We start from the raw sequence: 20995 nt of genomic DNA on the forward strand, positions 1-20995 counted from the left end.
ATATGGGACTCCTTTGTGTGAATGATGAGGCACCATACTGAATGCTACTCCCTGACCTTCAGGAGTGGCTGTTGGGGGGCTTCAAAAGGCTACCATAGGAAAGGGGGGCTGTATTACAGAAACAAATGCTGGTTGGCCAGCATCTGTACAATCTTAAGCAGTGTGATGCTCAACTAATTTCATTGAAGCCAATGGACTTAGAAGGGTACCAGTCTGCTTCAGATTGCACTATGGTTTTAATGAGAAAGCCATTGTAGCTGTTACTTCACCCATGTCCTTGTTGTCTATGCACGGTGCATTCCAACAACTGGCACCGGGGATTTGAGAACTTCATAGAAGATCAAAGCACTGTAGTTCTTATTCTGGGATAATGTACATGTTGAAGGCTGAAGCAGATTTTGCTTTTTCTGTTTCCAGGTCTCTGTCGTCAACCAGTTGGATATGCAGGTCATTGTCTCAAATGTTCCTCCTACCCTTGTGGAACAAAGCAAGGATCAACTGATAGGGTAATGAATGTGTTCATTCTGTAAACTTCTCCAATACATATTCAGATCTAACAAGTTTGGCTAGTTGTCGGAAGATATTTACAATTTAAGAATTCATTATTTTGTCTTGCCTTGAAATATAGCATGTATAATATTTGTATATTTATTGATTAGTTGAAATGTTTTGAGCCTACTTTTTGGATGCTGAGTCCTCCAAAATGGCTTCCAAAAACAAATAATCATGAATTAAACATCAAATAACCAAAGTTCAATTAAAAATCCATTTAAATTAATCATTTCAATGTAAAAAAAATGTTCTCTCAAATAGAGAGCAACATCAATGTACAGATTAAAAGTCTGCTGAAACAACAAGGCATTAGCCATCTTTTTGTACCTTAATAGGGGACATAACATTTGAGCTTCAAGAGTAAAGGAGCTCCACAGTGTCACTGCAATCTCCTATCAAGTGTCTATCACAGAAAGTGTGAGAATATTTTTAAAAATAGGACTAGACCTTGGCTGCTCTTGTTTGTGGATTTGGAAGGATAACTGCTTGATGGTAACACTATAGCCCCTTTCTTCCCAGTACAAATAAAAGGAACCCCTCAGAACAACAACAACTTAAAACATCTGTGCAAAATAAGATCCCATCCTTCATTTAAAAAAAAACAATGCTCTGAAAGCCCTGATCTGGATAGCCCAGGCAGGCCCAATCTCATCAGACCTTAGAAGCTGATCCTGGCTTGAATGGGAGACCTCCAAGGAATACCAGGGCTCAGGATGCAGAGGCAGGCAATAGCAAGCCACCTCTCTGAAATGTCCAAGCCCCACTAGGGGTTGCCAGAAGTCAGCCATGACTTCCAGGCACACACACACAGAGATACCCCCAAAAAAACTTCTGAAACAGCATGCTGTCTGAAAGAGCACCTTGCCCATGTAGCTGGTACTACAGCTGTCCCAGCCCTGCCTACACTTACTTGGCAGGGGGCAGGGTTTATAGGGTGCTCAGCATGTAATACTAAGCTTTACCTCAATGAGTTGGTCAACATCAAGAACTTTTCAAGAATTGTGTCTGCGCTATGCCTGGCATCCAGGATTTGGAAGAGAACCAAGCAAACCTTTATTTGAAAGTAGACTCTCCCCAGCCTTACAAGATAAGCTACACTTTCCTGTCTTTCAAGCAAATAATCAATCACATTTAATGAATGTGCATATTACATCAGCATAGTTGACTTTTTGTGATGATAGAGGTAGCATAAAACAAATTACACTATAGTACCCAATAAACATCATGAATTGTTAAAAGGGAAAGGATGCCTTTAATACTTTTCTTCCTTCATTTCTTATTATGGTATCACATCAGCAATAAAAGAGCATCTACAAAACAGAACTTGCACGTCCCATATTAAAATTGATCCCCAGCGATTAATAAACTAAAGCTTTAGCTGATTAATTTACTGATTAAACCAATGGAAGCTTGCAGTCCTGTTAGAAAAGGACTAGGATTTCATGATTTATTTCTATGTCAGGAAGTGTTTTGCTCATTCTTCAGCAAAGCAACAATAAATTAGTCTAAGTAGAGGGAAATTACTTCAGGTTAATGTCTCTGATGAGATTAAGGAGACATACTGTTTAGCTTGTTTACTATAAGAATATTGAAAGAGGAGATCATTCCCCTTTTCATATGGATCTTTTAGGCAGGCTGTATCCAGTTTTAAGATGGCAACTCATTTGAGTGCCATTCTGCTAGTATAATGGGATATGAGGTGCATTTTGCAGCAGAAATGGAAGCACATCCTCACCCCAGAACCTCTTTTAACTATATAAATGCAAAAAAGAATTCTGAGAAACATTCAAATACATTTCCCTTCCATTGAAATTTTGGACTTGGTTGACAAACCATACCAGGAGTAAACAAATATCTTTCAAGAAGAGGCTGCACAAATATTTGTCAGAGATGCTTTAGGCTGGTCCTGCATTGGGCAGGGGGTTGGACTAGATGGTATGTATGACTCTATTATTCTATTCTATGTAATCAGCAACTGGAAACCACAGTTCCTAATTCCCTGAAAAGGAGTATCAGTTGCCCCTGTTGCCATCCAAGAGGTAACAAAGAGATTTATTTTATTTTTGATCTATTTATACCCCCACCTTTCTGCACAATGGGGAGCCAAAGTAGCTTACATCATTCTCTCCCCATTTTATCTTCACAACAACCCTGTGAGGTAGGTTAGACTGAGAGAGTGTGACTGGTCCAAGATCACCCAGTGAGCTTCTATGGCAGGAATGGGGGTTCAGATGTGGGCCTCCTAGATACTAGTCCGACACTCTTAACCATGACACCACACTGCTAACCACACTGCTAACAGGCTACCATTCTCTTTTGGAGACTGGAGGAGGGCTGACCTGTGACAATCTATCCCAGAGTTAGGCAGACCCCCAGCATGCAAGACCTCTTTGCTCAGCATGCAGGGACCAAGCATCCAAGGTGAGCCAACGAGCACCGGCAGCAACGGTGGGGGTGGTAGCAGGGAAGCAGACAGGCATGATCTATGTCTGTCATCACTTTCCAGACCTGTACAGTTGCCATCCAGGTCCAAGGCAAGCCCCTGAGGCACTGACATCACTCCTGGGACTCAGCTTTCTCTCAGTACTCCTGACTAAGTACAAGCCAGGTCTTCCCGCCCCTCCCTACTTTCCAGCAGCAGCATATTCATAGGTAGGCATTGGGGGGGGGGGGCTGTTACCAGTACTTAGGCAAAAATGTTACCTGCCTCTTCCTCAGAATGGGTCTTCTATAAATCAAACCTCTAAGCAGATACATTGTTTTTCAGATGTGACATGTTTCCATTGTGTAATATATCTCCTGAGTTGATTCTAAGAGTGGAATATATATGGGTATAAAATTTAAAGGTTATCAAAGAAGGAGGATTATCTAAAGATTCAGAGCATTTCTGTGCGGTCTTCCAGTCCTAACACAACAAGTACAATTTAGTTTTGCCCACTTAATTGTCTGGTTTCTGGGAAAGGACTTTGAAGTGACTGAGGCAAAGTCTTAAAACTCCATTGTCCAGAAAAAACATGAAACGGGTCCCAGTCAGTCCATGTATATTTTGACCAGGTTTTGCTGTTTGCACATAGTCCCGCCTGCCCCTTTTCAGTAACAGTAATATAATGTCCCTACCTGCTGTTAATGAAATGGAAACAATAATGAGGTAGTCCAGCTGTGAAGTGGGAAGGAAAGAAATAGCCAGGCTATTATGTGCACCTTTTAAAAAATGTGAATCTGAAATTGACTTGACAAGGGCTGCAGAACAAGAGAGGGGGAGTCCATTCCCTCAAAAGATTTGTGTGTGGAGTGAGTGACAGTTTATCAGTGCTACTATCCTCCTCCCTTTTTATTGCTATTTTTTTTCCTGGGTGGTGATGTAGGGTGGGGAAGCTGGCATTTTCCAAAGACATAAAATGAACACAGGAAAAACCCTGAATATTCTGTAAATCTTTATTAACAGTCAGAGAGGTCAGTAGGTTGTTTGTGAAAATCCCTTATCCTGTCAGAAATTAAAACGCAATAGCATTGAATGCATTGCCCCAGGGACAGTGGAGATATCACATTAACCAAGGTATAAAGTATGGAGTTCTGATTTACAACATCCCTTAACACCAGAAAACTTGAGGGATGCTATGTAGGTTATATGCACAACAAATGAGCCATATAAAGTGCCGTAGTCTACAGAATGGCCCTTTTGAGAAAGATCCAAACTTGAATGTATACAGCGGTCTGTGCAGTATATTCATAACCTTGGTTAATAACTTAGAACAGGACTGTTCATTGGGAAGTGGAATGTAAGGAAGGAGGACTAAATCCCATTCTCTGTACTGAATAGCTGTTTTGAGTACCTTAGCACGGCCACATGTGTGAAGCCCCAGCTGCAAGACTGAGCTAGAGAATCACTGCTCAGTTGTTAGAACCTGAAGTTCCTTACCCTGGCCAATTCTGTCCTGTATTAGGACCACGGAAAAGCTCTTCCAAATTCACTCCACTCATATACAATGTGGCTAAGAAAGCTTAGCCCAGTTGGAGAGAAAAGTAAGCTGGGCTTAGCAGTGCAACATGTCCATAATTTCTGACTGCTGTGTGTGTGCTCACAAACTAATTATGGAGGGTCAGCAGAATTAAATTTCTGGTTGCCACCGATGGCTTGTTTATCATGTTTGTGAGGTCCAGTTGATATGTTAGGGTCTTCATCTTGGCTATTTGGGCTTAACCACATGAATCATCTACCACCAATATCTCAACCATAGTTTTGGCCTGTTGCATGTTTGTGCAGTGTGTAGACTTGTTGTTCTTTCATGTGTTTGTGCCTGGCCATTCACAAGCAAGGCAGATGTTTACCAGTTCTGGTCTTCCTTTTTTTACCCAGTGTGCCCTAATATTATTTTGCTGGCAAAAATTGTGGATATATACCATTCCAACATTAGGAAGTTAAATTAGATTTTGCTGTGACTTCTGTTGTTAGCTACGTTGCTGTGTCTTACAATATTTCTCAGGGATTTACAATATCTATTTTCAAATAAAGAATTAATATCTTCAAATCCTTACCCGCCAAATATATGCTCAGTCCTCATCCTCCCCTGGGATTCCAGCATCCTAGACAGCATGGTAAAGATCTTGAGGCAAATCTCAATATACAGCGTTAGGGCTTTTTTAGATCTATTACAATAATCTCTCTGTAAATTTCAGTTTTCATTGCTTTAAAAAGATATCTCTCTCTATAATGAAACATTAATACTCACATTGAGCTATGTGATTTCCTTAGAATGAATGAATTAATGGTAATGGCTTTGTTGAAATGAGGGTCAGAACTGCCATGCAGAATTGTATCCCTATGCTAGATTTCACACGTTCACACTCCACACTCCACAGTAGCTTCAAGGCAAGCACTATCTTAGAAAACACTCTATCAATTTCGGACAGATTAAAACAGAAATTAGCACCAGAACCCTCTCCAATGGCCTGTGTTCTAAACTTGAGGTGGTTCCCCACAGGTCTGGACATAAGCAAGTTTCAGTTATGGTCCAAATCAGCCCTTGGCCATATTAGGAACTGGTATAGACAAGGGAAAATTCTCATGCAGCATCAAGACTGTGCATCTGCTGTGAGAGAGGCAGGGGGAGGGGAAGGAACATGAACACCAGCTCATCCAGGATATGGTCACCCCGTGGAACTCCCCCTACACCATGATTGAGCGTTTGGTGGAGCAGAGGAGTGCAGTGAAGGATTTCATCTCCTCTGTGACCATCCAGCACAGGGAAGAGGAGCTCAGCATCAGCTTCAGCGATGGGCTGACCCTCTCCCAAATGGAGTGTGTCATAAAGTACACCCTCTCCATCCAAAACCACAAGACCAGCAAAGGGAATGTGCACTTATCTTACACTTATATAGCTCTGAGTCCAATTGTGACAAATGGGAATTCTGTTATTGGCAGGCAGCAGTGCCTGTCAAGCTTTGGAGGGTCCCTATTTGTGTTTCCAGTGCTGGAAAACACCACACCCACTGTAGTCTACCATTTTTGTTCCAGAGTTTCTGGGTGGGTTTCATTTTCCAAGCAGCCCCAAGCCATGCCCAAAAGCTTGGCAATTTCTTTGGAGGCCACGTGCATGTGGAAAGTTGCCTCCCAAGGCCTGATCTGGTCAGAATTTGGTGTGAATTTTGGGTTGTCATGTGGTTTGTGCCCATCACTATTTACAATCACTCTTGTGTTTGTTATCTCTTCACATATCCCACTATTAAGCCTAAGAACTGAAAATAGGTTCAAGGTCTGAGTCTTGGATGAAGTTACGCTATGTACATGCTCAGAAGTACTGTTTTCCACTTCACAATTGCTGTATGAACCAGACATGAACCCTAGCATTGCTTTGAAAATAACAGATATTTTCCTGAGCAAAACCTCGGCCCATACCATATCATATCTATTTCTCAGTGGCCCCATCTGTGGATACTTAAATTTGGAGACTGGGATCCATGAACAGACAAGAAACCTTTCTACAAATCTGAGAAAAGCCCCAGGTTTGCAGAAAAATCTGATTTTTTTTTTTAAAGGGAGCTTTGAAAAACTTTAAAATAATAGAAGCAGCAACTGTAGCTTTAGGAAATAAATTACCACAGTGGCTGTTGCTAGGCAATCACAACTAAACAAACAAACAAACAAAACCTTTATTAGCATGAAAGCACAAAACATCATGGAAATACAGGAAAATACTAAGATGCATCAGTCGCTTACACTTGGCTATTCAAGCCTCGTCTTCTGATTGCATAATATAAAAATTTTGCAACAGCCTCCATTATTTCGCAATTAGAATTAAACAGAATAAAGTGAACAACTGAGTCATCAGAATGCCGGCTCTTACCATCTAGAAATGGACTAATAAAACAAGATCAGATATCCCTATACAGGGGGCAATGAAGTATGGTGTGTGTAGTGGATTCTATATCTTTTAGAGAGCAAGGACAAAGTCTGTCTACATATGGTATCTGGCGGTACCTCCCTGAAAGCACCTCTGATGGCAGAACATTAAAGCGTGCGAGCATGTATGCTCTGCGATGATGTGGGGCTGTTAAACTTGACAGATACTTTGCAGTACAGCCCATGTCAAAGGTCCCCAACCTACTTGGGGAGCATCTGCTGGTTGCGCGTTCCCTAAATTCTTGCCTTTCGATGTCGAGAAATCTTTATTTAATAATAGCATAGGCTTGTTTATCTGAAAAGGGGGCTAAATAATCCGGGGATATTCCCATTGAAGAGCATTTCTCCTCTACATATCTAAGCCATGGAGAGAGATGGGACTCAGTTAACATGTGAGTAATAATACTTTTAGCTTTAGCATGGAAATGAAGTTTAAGCCAAAACTGAGCTGTTATCAGCCATGCTCTGGTCGATAGAAGCCTTTGATTAGTTTCTAAGCATAAAGCTGCATAAAGAGCACACGAGGGAAGTCCAAGAATTTTCTGCAAGAATCTGGACTGAATTCTTTCCAAGTCCAATCACAACTACATTGCTAGCCTTCAGTCTATTGTTTCTGCAGGAAAAGGCTGAGGGGAGAGCAGGCCCCTTTATGGGGCTGTTTTGTCCTTTGAGGGAGGACTCATCAGGGCCAGGCCTATCAGCAGCCACTGAACAACGTGCAACCAAGTGAGTTCTCTGATTCACCCAGGCCTAGCTACTTGCTACTGTTCAACAGCAGCCATGACATGGAAGCCAGTGTGGTGTAGTAATTAGAGTTCCAGACTAGGATCTGGGAGAAGACCCAAATTCAGATCCCCATTCTGCCATGCTTACTGGGTGACCTTGGGCCAGTTACATATACTCAGCCTAACCTACATGGTTGTTGTGAGGATAAAATGGAGAATATTATGTAAGCTACTTTGTGTACTATTGTGGGAAAAGGTGGGGTGTAAAGGAAGGAAGGAAAGGTGAGGAGATGTGGGCTGCTAGGAGGAGGGAAAGAGGGGAAGTGTGGGGAAGGGGATAAAGGCAAAAGTGAGGTAATTTCTGTGAGTCCTTGCAGATTCCCTACTTCACAACTGGCCCTCACCCTGTGGCCAGCACCATGTAGACTTTTCCCAAGGAGAGGCTGCCAGGGGGAGGAAAGGAGGGAAAACTGAGGATGGGGGGAGATAGAGGTAGGCTGGTGGGTGGGAAAGATTGAAGGAAACAGAAAAATTGGAGATGCTGTAAAGACTTTCAGAGAAACAAAAGAAGAAATAGTGGGAGAGGAGAAAATGAGATGCCCTCCACGAGTACTTTTAGATCCCCCACTTGCCAGGTCGCCCAGCAAGGCGGGGTATAAATTGAAAGTAATAAATACATAAATAATAAATTGTATGCCTCTAATTTCCTATTACCACCCTACCTTAGTGCAATGCTTGCTCAAATGCATGAATAAATCCAGTGTAAAAACAAATTATAGATCCCCTTAAAACAGAGCTGTCTTGTATGACAGTTCTGAGAATTAAAAAAAAGATAAAGGTAAAGGTTCCCTTGCTCGAAAGCCAGTCGAATCCGACTCTAGGGTTGCGGTGCTCATCTCTGTTTCAAAGCCGAAGAGCCAGCGCTGTCTGAAGACGTTTCCGTGGTCATGTGGCCGGCATGACTAAACACCAAGGTGCACGGAACACAGTTACCTTCCCACTGAAGTGGTACCTATTTATCTAGTTGCAATTTCTTGCTTTCAAACTGCTAGGTTGGCAGGAGCTGGAACTAGAGACGGGAGCTCACCCCGTCTTGCGGCACCCGGGTCTTGAACTGCTGAACTACTGACCTTCCACAGCTTGCCGTTCAGCGTCTTAACCACTTGAGCCACCGCAGCTCCGAGAATCAAAAACTGATGACCAAAAACTTGTCTGGTCAAAACTCTATCACCCTGGAAAATTTACCATAACAAGGACATCCCTGCTTTAAATATTATTTCATCCATGAGAGTGGAGTGGTTCTCTGAAGGGGTGGGCAAAATGCTTGCCTCTCTAGAATGACTCCCCATGTTTGTTCTGTTAAGTGTAATGGAGAAAGAAGAAGAAAGCCCAGGAAGAAGATAAACAACATGTGCCTTGCAAGCACAGTGATTATGCCTCCAAAAGCTTCTTTTCCTGACTGCAGAATGAGGGATTTTGATATAAAATCATAAGCAAAAGCAGCATGTGGAAAATGATCTCCTGGAAAGCACTGCCATGCAAAAGCAGTGCGAAACAAGTGGAAACATCTTCAATACAATTCAAGGGCAGCCAGTTTGTTTACATTTATTTTAATTCTCTACTGGTGAATGAATTGCCCTAGTCTGAAGGTTTATATTCTTAGGGTTGTTAGAAAATAGCTAAGCACTGTTTGGTTAATCCACGAAGTCAATTGGCTCAACACCATGTCTTCAAAGACAACTCTTTTTTTGTATACAAGAGAATAAATCTTTGCTTTCTGCTTAAGGAGAGAATATTTCCTTTAGATGTTAGTCATTCTAGCCTGTGCGTCAGAACAACTGATACTTAAACCAGTTACTAGATCTGATGATCCCTAAAATTATTCCAAGTTCTTTAACAAAAAAACAATGGTGCTTAAATTCGAACATAGATGTTTTCCTTGTCAGGTATGCTGCAAATAGTGTATCTGTGGTTGGCTGAGTGTAATAACAATACTTTGCATTTATATAGCATTTTAGAGTGTTCAGAGTGCTCCACATACATTATTTTAGTAATCCTACAACCTTTAAAATCTTTTTTTGCTCTGTTTCTTCCCTCATTTCTACTGCTTCTTGTTGACTATTTTTTTGCACTTCTACCCCAATCTTTTTCCATCTCGCAACTTGTGGTAAATGTATGTAGCATTCCTGTCCAGGAATTGACTAGACTCAAATCTGTTTCAGCAAAGTTGCTCTCCAAACACCTGCTCTCCAAACATACCATGGAGCCTTCAATGGAAACAGCAAGCAAGACTTTCACTCTACCAGCCATTCAATATTATTACCCTCATGTTACAGAGGATGGATGGGTAGTTCAGATTGAGGCTGAGAAGCCACTCAAGGGGTTTGTTCATTGCTGACGAGAAATTTACCAGCGGGCTCAGTCACTATGCAACAGTAGCTCTCAGCAACTATATAAACAAGATTGCCGTATTATGATCTAGCCAATTTTGCAAACTGAAGTTTGCACTGGGACCTCAAACACTGAATGGTTGGGTTTTAAGCCAAATGCCCTTTCTACCCCTACCTATTGATATCTCCATTCTTAAGGAGATTTATGCCATTTCAGGTACTTAAGGAGACTTATGCAATTTCAGGTACTTCAGTTTACAGAACAATAGAACTGGAATGATTGTTCCTGTTCCCTTAATGCACTGGGACCATTGGAGGACAGGAGACCATGTGCAGTTGTTTTATATCCTTGGAGAGATGGCAGGGTACAAATGAAACAATAGATGGAGTTATGTATTATCATACTAATTTTAGAAAGTAAATATCATGAATGTTCAATAAGGATATTCTTTTCATTCACTATTGCATTCAGCAACTGTCCTAAATAGCAGATCAAACCATTTGCTCCATTATAAGAGCATTTGAGGTTCATGCTGCCAAGGCTATGACCGCTGTAAATCCCTTTTTCATTAAATGCAGCATGCAGCAAACACCCACAGAGGTGCTGGTCTACTGTCTGAAATGAATTTGTATATGTTTTTGCTACCAGCTTATGTTAGTCAAATTTTAGAGAAAATGGAGTAGAAGTATACCATTTATTCAGTCAGTTCGAAACTCACTGATTTGTTTGTTGACATTTTTCTTTATTGAAACTTTTATTCTTAGAATAATAAGTAGTATTTGTGAACTCTTTTAAAATTATCAAATAAAATTTGGAGAATAACATGTCACATTAGAGGTGCAAATTGTTTCAGCTACATGAGATCCAGTCAGTTCAATATGAGGCAGATAAATAATGGATTAGATCCAACCAAATTTTTCACTCAGCCTCACCTTATTCATTTCCCATTCCATGTGGTTTTTATTAAGGAATCAAAGAATGTCCAGTTATTTGCCTTTTTGTTAGTTTTTTATTGTTGGTAGTCAACAGGTACCATCTCTCTTTTTGAATGATAAAACTTGTTGAATGGAACCATATACACACATACGTACACACACACACACACACAGAGAGAGAGAGAGAGAGAGAGAGAGAGAGAGAGATCCAGATATCCATAGGTGAATTTCTGATGTTTGAATCAACACAATTATGAACTGTGTTTTTATCTCCTGATAACATTGTGCATTATTGAAGTTACGTTGCTTAAGTGACCTTTAAACAATTTGTCAGCTTCTGTATAATGCATGCGGTTTAATCTTGCTTATTGTCCTATGGTAAGCCTGTTAGTTTGGCACTTCAGTTTTTTCCCCCTATTACAAATGTTACTTTTATCCCTTAGGAGGTCTAAATGCTCTACTACCCATTGTACCTATGAAATATTCCCCTGCAACTAATTATGGATATATTTTGTTTAAGACAGAAATTACTGCCTGTCTAAGAAGTGTTATAATTGAATGCTAGCAGTTTTATTTCTAAAATACTACTAAAATACCAGCTTCGTAAAACTCAAATGCCAACATGAATTTATCAGAAGCTGTTTGAAACTCAAATGCTGTCATGAAGACGAAGAAGTAAAGTTAAGGACATAGAGCATAAGAATTGCTTTTGTGTTGTTACATTTTCTCTAGGGGCTGAAGAGTTAAAAATATGAAGTTGAATTATTGGTGTTTCATGGCCTGTTCATTTTTGCCTATTACGTTGTAACTTGTCGATCTCAAATTATACAAAAAGAAAAGAAATATTGATAAATTGTTTCCATTATATTCCCTTATCAGGATTTTGGAGCGCTATGTTCAAGACCAGATTCCTGGTGCAAAAGTTGTGGTAGAATCCATTGGTGCTCGTAGATATGGAGATGGTTATTCAGAAGAAGACTATTCAAAATCTGATCTCATGGTCTATGCCATTGATCCTCAAACAAACCGTGCTATAATGAGGAATGAGCTTTTCAAGTATGTAATTTATGTGATTGGTCTTTATGGTAGCACCTTGAAAATCTATTTTGCATCATAGTTATTTCTGACTGTTCCTTGATCACATTGACCCCCCAAAATATGTATTTTCCCTTTTGTGTTGTACTGAGAGGCGTACAGAGCATGAAGTATTTATAGACTCATGATATTTCCCTAATATTTATAGTCACAGCTCATTCCACATATAGATAACATGGAAGTTTTGACACTCAATCTGTTGAAACTCATTCAGATTCAAAGCTAGCCTTTCTTGGATGAATCTTTTTCTAAAGACTTCTGCTGAAAGAAAGGGATTCTTCAATGCGAGGTTGGTGCTTTCCATGCAACACTCACTGGCAGAAAGCCTTGTTTCTGTCTCCCCCAAACAGGAATAGATAAGTTATTCTGGCTGCACAGAAGGGAAGGGTTCTTTTCAAGTCAATTGGGCTCCAGGGCTTGGGACAATGGGAAACACAGGCTTAGTTTTTCACAAATAATAGATGAGGTGGGATTATCAGCATTTACAAAAGAATGTCAACATTTTCCAAATTTTGGACAGTCCCTATGTATGAATATATATATGTCACTGCTTTTTCAAACTGTAGACGAATTGCCTGGACTTGTGCCCATTGAGATAAAGGCTGTAGTGACTGATTTTTTCTTTATACACCCACTCCCTGTTCTTCTCACTTGAAAGAGTCTAACCTATTCTTCTCCATGATGTGCTTATTTTCTATGCGTGTGGCTTATTTTTATGTTGAGATGCATTCAGTCATGTGATTCCCCAACCAGCATCTGAAGTGGCTCAGTCAGAATTCTTTCATGCATCTCAGCCATTCACAGTTTGCCTAGGATCATCAGCACTGACACATGAATATTGACAGTCTGCAGATTTCAAACACTCACTGCTGGGTATGTTCTCATTTCTTTTAAACTGTTATTTTTCACCCTAGTTCCCAAACCTATTTCATCTGCTGCCCTGTGTCTACAAGGAGAGGTAGACAATTATTCTTCCTCCAAATACACTGATGTCTGCTGCTTTGCATGCATCTTCTTGTGCTACTTCTCCCCAAAGGGGAGCTGCACCAAAGTGCTCAGTGATTGAAGAAGACAGTCTGTCAGTCATGTCCCTCAAAAGCAAATACCTGTGGGCTCTGTCATGCATTCTGTTTTATTAGAGGGGCATTGTTCCCCTGAGTTCCAAAACCATGCATGGATGAATTACCACACAAGCAAGGTAGAACCCCATATGGATGCTGAATAGCAGAGATGAAGTAAATAAGCTTATGATAGATGGAGAGAGAGGGGTTACAAATAGTAACCAGACAAGAGAGTGGGGAAAAAATATTTGCAATCTAATATTATATGGACAGGTAGCAAATGCACAAACCGACAGAGACAAATGCTTGAACATACAGAACAAAACAAGAAAACATTAGCTTTCCTTTATTGTTTCTAACCTCTTGATGATATTGGTTCACCCCTCACCTCAAAAAGAATGAAGAAAGAGCAGACCATATCAGTCTAGAGAATCTACTCCTGATGGTTTCATCATCAGCATTCACACAGCTGTCATTTAAGATGGGACAATTATTTGTGGGACGTTTGAATCTATATGATGCCATTACCATGTTTGTATGCAGGGTGACATTCACCATGAAGGTTTACTCAGCAAGGTTGCAGTATATCAAGCTCCAGTGTCTCTTTTTCAAGCTATATATATACTGTTTGTTCTCTCCATTCCAGCTTGTGTCACAGTGTCATAATTCCTTCTTACTTTCACAGTGCAGAGCCAGGATAAAACACTATATCTTCCTGGGCATGTTAATTTGATATCCAGCCTCTATGGCATCAATAAAGTCTTAATATATGCACTTAGGCAATGATTCAAAACATCACAAGAACTACACATAATTTCAAGGGTGGGACAGTAAAGCTTTAGGAGTAAAACTGAACCATGTGCTTTCCAAACATGGCAGTGGGACTGCCCTTGTGTGTACCCAGTTGTACTTCACAGGATTGTGGACCTAATTTCATAAACACAATAATATCAATTAATCCCCTAATAATATATCATCACTATTTTTCTTAACACCTCCATCCACTTGTTAGGAGCTGCATTTTCCTTTCAAATTATTTCTATCTCATCTTCCATTATCCACTCAAGTGTGATTTCCTCACTGTTATCTGTAGAATTGAAATGGAGTCAGTTACCTAACACAGCACCCCATGGACCACTGTCCAAGTATTGGTTAGTATTGAATGAATTACCCAAAGAGGTGCAGCACTTTGTAGATTAGTGCCCTAGTATTAATCATGTGTATTCATATCCCATTGACTTCAACAGGGTTAATTTAGGATTGTCAGTTTGTCTGAGTTAACATGTATATCTTTAATTACTCTGGCGGGGGAATTTGGGGGGTGTTTTGGAGGTGGGCAGGGGTTATCCCAAGCCCTGCTTCCAAGAGTGACCACCTGGGGCCACCCCTCTCCCTCCCCTCCTGTGAGATTTAAAGGGCCCTCCAACTGATTGGCGGGGAGCACATGGCCCACTAATCAGATGGAGGGCCCTTTAAATCTTTCAGGAGGGAGGGAGAGAGGCTGTCACTGACCACATGCTCTGTTCTCAAAAATCCCTTTAAAGAGTCTTTTTGCAAGTGGGATGGGAACCATGGTGCGTAAGTCTTTTTGCAAGTGGGATGGGAACCATTTCCCAGCAGCAACTTGCCACTTGGGATTCAGGCACATGTGCCACTGCCCCATTCACTGCGAGCCTTACTGGCAGCCAGCCCTGCATGCTGCCAGCAGCATGTGTGCCTGAATCCCAAGCAGCGAATCATGGCTGGGAAATCAGCCCCACACACTGTAGCCCCCACCCCACTCACAAAAAGTTCCTGGCTAGTAGCGGATTGGAGCCCCTGAAACTGGGGGAACCCCCACCCGTACCTTGGGGCAGTCAACCCTAGGTTTACTTCTCAGTGGGTGTGCCTAGGATTTCAGCCAGAATGGTTCATTGTAGCTTGAGCATTTGTATAGAACACCCTACTTCATCTATGCTTGAAGTAATATTCTCTTAGTTGAATAAATTTATCCCAGTGGTATCACCAGTAGAACTCTCTACATGATCATTAGCTTAAAGCTATATATGTTAACTCAGCCATACTGCCAAGTAGATATGAAAGGAATGAGTCATTTTTAAAAGAAATAACTTCTTTACCACCACCACAATTTTGTCCCATGCATACAAAGTAGGCTGAAGTTGTTCTAAGAGAGACAGTATATTTGGGGGAATTGGAAATGTTGTCCCCTTTCTGTAGGGCCAAGGAATCACCTTGTATAATTATATTTTAGTTTTCATGTACAGTCTGTATACTCAGGAAGGTTAACATGGAAAAAAAATGGAAACCTGTGAAGCAAGCGTGCAGCTTTTTGTTTTGAACAGCTACCGATTAACATCGGCTTAGAAGCAGCCTAATTAGATTTTTTTTCCTTGTGCCCGCACAGTCAGCTTAGTTTTACCCCTCTTCAAAAAGCTTTTAAAAATGTAAATCAGCAAAATCCTAGGGAATACTTTCTTGGCTTTGGGGTAGAGGTGAACAAGTGTCAGCTTAGCTAAGTAAAGGAGATAAATGAAGTGAGAGTTTCAATCTGAAGCATTAACGTGTTTTAGCTGGTGGCAGGCAACCTCCAGAGGCCTGGTTCCGATAAACTCAGATGCTTATCCTAATCTCAAAAGCAACTCCAGCTGATACTTTCCTTCACCTAATCCTGCAGCAAGAAGATTTGAAGGGGCTCTGTGACCCACCTTGCCCCGCTCTAGGATGATTTCAGAGTTTGCTTTCATGGTCCTTTTCTTTTTGGAAGGGAGAGTTGTGTCACTCAGTCCACTGTTTTTCTCTCTCCTCTGCAGGCCTCATGACCTTATGTCTTGCAGAGCAGTGGGAAGAGAATTTGGATGCAATAAGAGACATATTAGAATTTTCCCATTTCTCTAGAACCAAAACAAATGGGAAAAATCACATTTTAAAAATGGGAGATCTGGTCAGTGGTAAAATAATGCGTTAGAGGAAAAAAATGTTTTCCTAGATGTTAAAATGGCTCCCACTGTCACATATCCAGCGAAATACCCGTGAAGCACACATCCAACCATGTCGTATTCCCTTAACACAGGGATCATTGTGGATGTGCTGGACATGACACTATCTTACACAATTGTGAGTGTTTATCATTTTCCACACTGAAATACCATTCTTCAATTACATTATTAAAATTAAAAATTTAGACCAACGGTCTAGCTACTGTTATGCCTTGCACAAGCAGACTTAGGTCTTTAAATACAATGAGGTTTTCTTTGTGCAACAGTGTACAGATGTTTTAAAAGAAACACAGTGACTATGACTTCTATACTAGCACAAGTGGACCACAAGATATGCTCCAATGTTTACAGCAAATACAAGGATCAGTACCAGATCAGACACCATTGTTTTAACCATTAGTTTGATCATCACTGGTGTTAAGATTGCCATCCTAAATACATCCCTTTTTCATGGAAGCAGTACTATGAAGCCATGAGAACCTTACCACTTTTGGTGTGGTGATCGATCTTTTACTGCTATGACAAGGAGGCAATCCTTAAGAAAGCATTCAGTGAAAAGTTCATTAATATAAACAATGATCCTTAAAAGCTCTACACTTATAAGAACATAAGAAAAGAACTGCTGGATTAGAACAGTGGTCCATCTAGTCTAGCATTTTGTCTCACATAGTGGCCAGTCAGTTGTCCGGGAAGGCCAACAGTCAGGGATTAGAGGCTTAACCTTCCTATAATGTTTATTTCCAGCACAGGTCACTGAATAGGGTTTTTTAAAGAATAATCTTTGCACATGGCAATGAGAGATCCTCCCCCCCCCCACAAAGTTATATTTTTAGTTCAGAAAGAATACTTCTCAGAAGGCCTTAACTTAATATTCTGAAGTTCCTTTTTCTTTTTTTCTTTTTTTTTAAGTTTATTTATTTGGTTTTCAGAATAATATATACTTATAACATTTCTTTTGGATATAAACAACATCAAAAATATACACATAAGCTACAAATACTTTTTTTAAAACAACAACCCACGTGTATATGTAAAGATACATTTTTAAAAATATAATCCATTAATTCTTATTTGAGTACCAGGATCACGTACTAGCACATTAATACATAAATCTTTAGTTTACTTATTTGTTCATGTTAGTTTTTACATTTTGCCACATCTATTCTGACAGTAATCATAGCACATTGTCAAATATAACCATCCAGAGCCAAAACACGTCCTTTCAGGGCTAGGGTCTAATATAGCACAGACTCAAATTAACCGTAAGATACCAAACCAATAAGCGCTATTTAAGTACAAGGATCAAGCATTAGCAAATTAATACATAAGTCTTTAATTTTCTTGTTTGTTCATGTTAGTTTTTACAATTTACCACCTTCCTTCTAAAAATAATTATGAGACATTGTCAAATATAACCATCTAAAACCAACACATGTCATTTCAGGATTACGTTCTAACAAAGCACACATACTCCAATTAATCAATAAGTACCTGTTTCCAATATAAGTATAAATTATCAGTTTAATTTTTATAACTTTTAAATTTTTCAATTATTTATTTATTTATTTAACATTTTGAATTTACTACTTTATTTGCATCCAAACATTCTATACTAAACTTATACCATTACAAAATCAATTTTAATTGGTCTTACTTTTCAGAATGGTATCAGATTAATATCCACACTTCTTTTACCAGGTTTTCCTATCTTTAATCACTGCAAAACCAATACAGTACCCTCTTAACACCCCACTATATCATTCTACTTTTTATTTTTAATTAAAGTTTCCAAGGTCAGTACTTCCATTTAAACAAACATCCAAAGGAGGTAGACAAGCAAATAAAAGGATACAACTTGATTCTCTGCCTATGGATCAACAGTCTGCTCTTCTGTAACAACCTGTCTAAATGTTTTCGATCTTTCCATGATAATCTCTTCCCAAGCTGTTCCTTTTTCTTCTCAACCAATCAAACATCCATAAAGTATTGTCTCCTTTAAGTTTCCATGAACGTCGTTTTTCCCTTTTCTTTTTCCTTGTTCTTTCTCTCTTGAAATTTATTTTTTGTTCCTGTTTTTTGGGGATTTTCGTCTTTTCAATAGTTATATTTATTATCTTTTCCCCAGATATTTTAATTTGAGAGGAGGATGGAGGTATAGTCTCCAGTTTGTTTTTTGCTTGCTGAGAAAGTCCATTTTCCGTTAAAGTCTTAGGGTATTGTTCTAGCATTTTCTTATTTTCTATTTCTGATTGCAAGTTGTTTGGCTTTCCTAATACATTTGCAAAAGCTTCTTCAAAACCCCTCCGTATGCCATCTCTCATTACCCTCATAAATTGCTCTACTGTAATCTCTCCCACTAGCGTGTTCTCGTCAATTTCTTCCTCCTCCTCTTCTACCATAGACGCCATTTTAATTGTCATTTTAAATTGATTTACTCAAGTTTAACTGTCCTTCCATTCCAAGGAGATAAAAGAACAAACAGACCGGTTTCTTTTAACTATTATCTTCCAATGTTCTCAAATATCCTTGCCCCTAAGGAGAAGCCAAACATCCCCCGGAGAAAGATAAATAAACATCCACATGCCTTTCATCTGATCCAACACGCTCTCTGGCCACTCTTCTTTTCCGTTCTGCAAAGTTATACTCCGGACTCAGCCATATTTTTATATAGATAGAGGTACTCACAGTTCCTTTTCTCATATTTCCTTCCTTTAGGTTGCTGTTATCTTTGTAATCCATACAAGTTAAAATAAAAATGGATGGCGGCGGCTATGTGAAGCATAGAGAACCATGCTTCACTCCACAAACTGCTCCTGCGTCGGGGCACATAGTGGACACCCCCCGCCTTGCCAGTTGCGGGGGGGCAAAATAAAGCCTCCTGCTCCAGACCTCTCTCCAGGAGGTCTGGCAGAGTTTCCACGGCAACCGGGAGACTCTGAAGTGAGCAACAAGGGATCGGGTGGCTCAGAGCACGCTGAGAACCGCCCGTCGCTGCGCCGTCGTTCCTCGCTCTGAAGTTCCTTTTTCCAGTTGAATGATCTTATGGAAGACTCTCTTGAGAAGGATCTATCTGCCACCTGAAGATTGCTATTACCCGTATCCTAAATCTTTGCCCACCACGACTAGTGACTATACAAAAATAGGCCCAGTTAAGTTATAGTGGTTTCATCAAATTGACATCAGCCCTTATTTGAAAGCAACTTCATCTGAAATCAGTGCAACTTAATTTCAAGTAAACTGTGTTCTTAGAAATCAGCGAAAGTGAAGTTCAGTTTTACTTCCCTGACTCTTAGGGTTGCCAGCCTCCAGGTGGGGCCTGGGGATCTCCTGCTTTTACAACTGATCACCAGCTGACAGAGATCAGCCCCCCTGGAGAAAATGGCTGCTTTGAAGGATGGCCTCTAAGGTATTGTACTATGCTGAGGCCTCTCCCTGCCCCAAACCCTGCCCTCTCCTGGCTCCACCCTCAAAATCTCCAGATATTTCCCAACCCTGACCTGGCAACCCTACTGACTCTTTGTGGTGGAAAACATTTACTGCGACCCCCATTTGTGGACAGCTAAATCTGCGGAATGGGGCCACATGGAGGCTCAACAGAGTTTTCGCAAACTTGGGGCACTCCCCAGGTTTGCAGAAAAAATCTGAAATGTTTACATTTCCCCCGAAGTAGAATTAAAAAATTAAATAGTAAAAAAGTGTTGTCTGCACATGCTTCTATAGTGGCAGTTAGAAGCTGTGGCAGAACCCTGGAGCCTGGTGGCAGTGAATGCCAAGAGCCACTCTGGGCCCTGCTGCATTGGTAGCAGATGCTAGGAGCTACTCCAGGCCTTGCTGCAACAGTAGCAATGCTGGAGCTGCTTCATACCCTGCTGCCATCACTAGGGTTCCCAGGTCCCAGTGGGAGTTACGCTGCTTTTAGGGGGCTTTCATCTACCAACTGGCTGGCAGGGAAAACTCCACCCCCAAACAGGAGCAATGTCCCTGATGCGATGATGTCATCTGGAAGTGATGTCATTGTGTTGCCAGCATCGGGGGATAATGCTCTAGTTTTTGGTCAAACTCTATGGTTTTGAAAGCAAAAAGGATCCAGGAGCCCCACCGCTGGCTGCCAGGTAGGACATGGCAACCCTAGCCACCACAGTGTACACTGGGAGCCATTGTGGGTCCCGCCACCACTGTGGTGAATGGCAGGAGGTGCTCTGGGTCCTGCTATAGAAGAGGTGGACACCCGGAGCTGTTTTGAGGCCAGGCTGCGGTGGAGGCAAATCTCAGGAGCTGTTTGAGACCAGCAGCAGGTGCCAGGAGCTGCTCCAGGCTTGGAATGGCTCCCAGATGCTAGTTCCACTGGGTGGCTGGGCTGGACTCCTCCACCCACAGCAGGGCTTGGAGCAGCAGACAGCATCTACTGCGGCTGGGTCACAGCAGCATCCAATGTCCTCTATTGCTGGGCTAGAGCAGCTGCTGGTGTGCTCCTCTGCTGTTTCCGGGCCCAGAGCAGCAGTCAGTGTCCTCTGGAGAGAATTGGCAGCAGTGGGGGGAGGGATTCCCCCTGCTGGTATCTTGGGTTCATATTTGCTTTTGTCTGCTTCTCACACCTAATGTGCCAAATGCCAAGAATTCCATTGTCACAATCAACATATCACGTGCAATCTATTTTTACAATCGCGGGTAACAAAATCTGTTCTTGATTCTTCATTCAAACAGATTTTTCTCTGATAATAAACCAAACAAGGTCTTTTCAGAATCCACTGTACCCAGCAGAGAGACCATGGCTAAAAGTAAAAAGTTATGGTATTCCATCCTTTAGGTCAAGGGGGAATTGAGACAGCAGGTAATAATA

At 40.9% G+C, this 20995-nt stretch overlaps 1 protein-coding gene across 1 annotated transcript in view; it reads left to right on the top strand.

The window, feature by feature from the left end:
• LOC107116036 (protocadherin-15-like) overlaps window positions 1–20995 on the top strand; it is a 456694-nt gene that overhangs the window by 403366 nt on the left and 32333 nt on the right. Inside the window, exons 22-23 of the mRNA XM_015417887.1 lie at window positions 418–506; window positions 11883–12059. Coding sequence (XP_015273373.1) covers window positions 418–506; window positions 11883–12059 — 266 coding nt within the window. The remainder of the gene's footprint in view (window positions 1–417; window positions 507–11882; window positions 12060–20995) is intronic.

The sequence above is a fragment of the Gekko japonicus genome, unplaced genomic scaffold (genome assembly GCF_001447785.1).
Source record: "Gekko japonicus isolate JY-2015 unplaced genomic scaffold, Gekko_japonicus_V1.1 scaffold528, whole genome shotgun sequence".
NCBI classification, from domain to species: Eukaryota; Metazoa; Chordata; class Lepidosauria; order Squamata; family Gekkonidae; genus Gekko; species Gekko japonicus.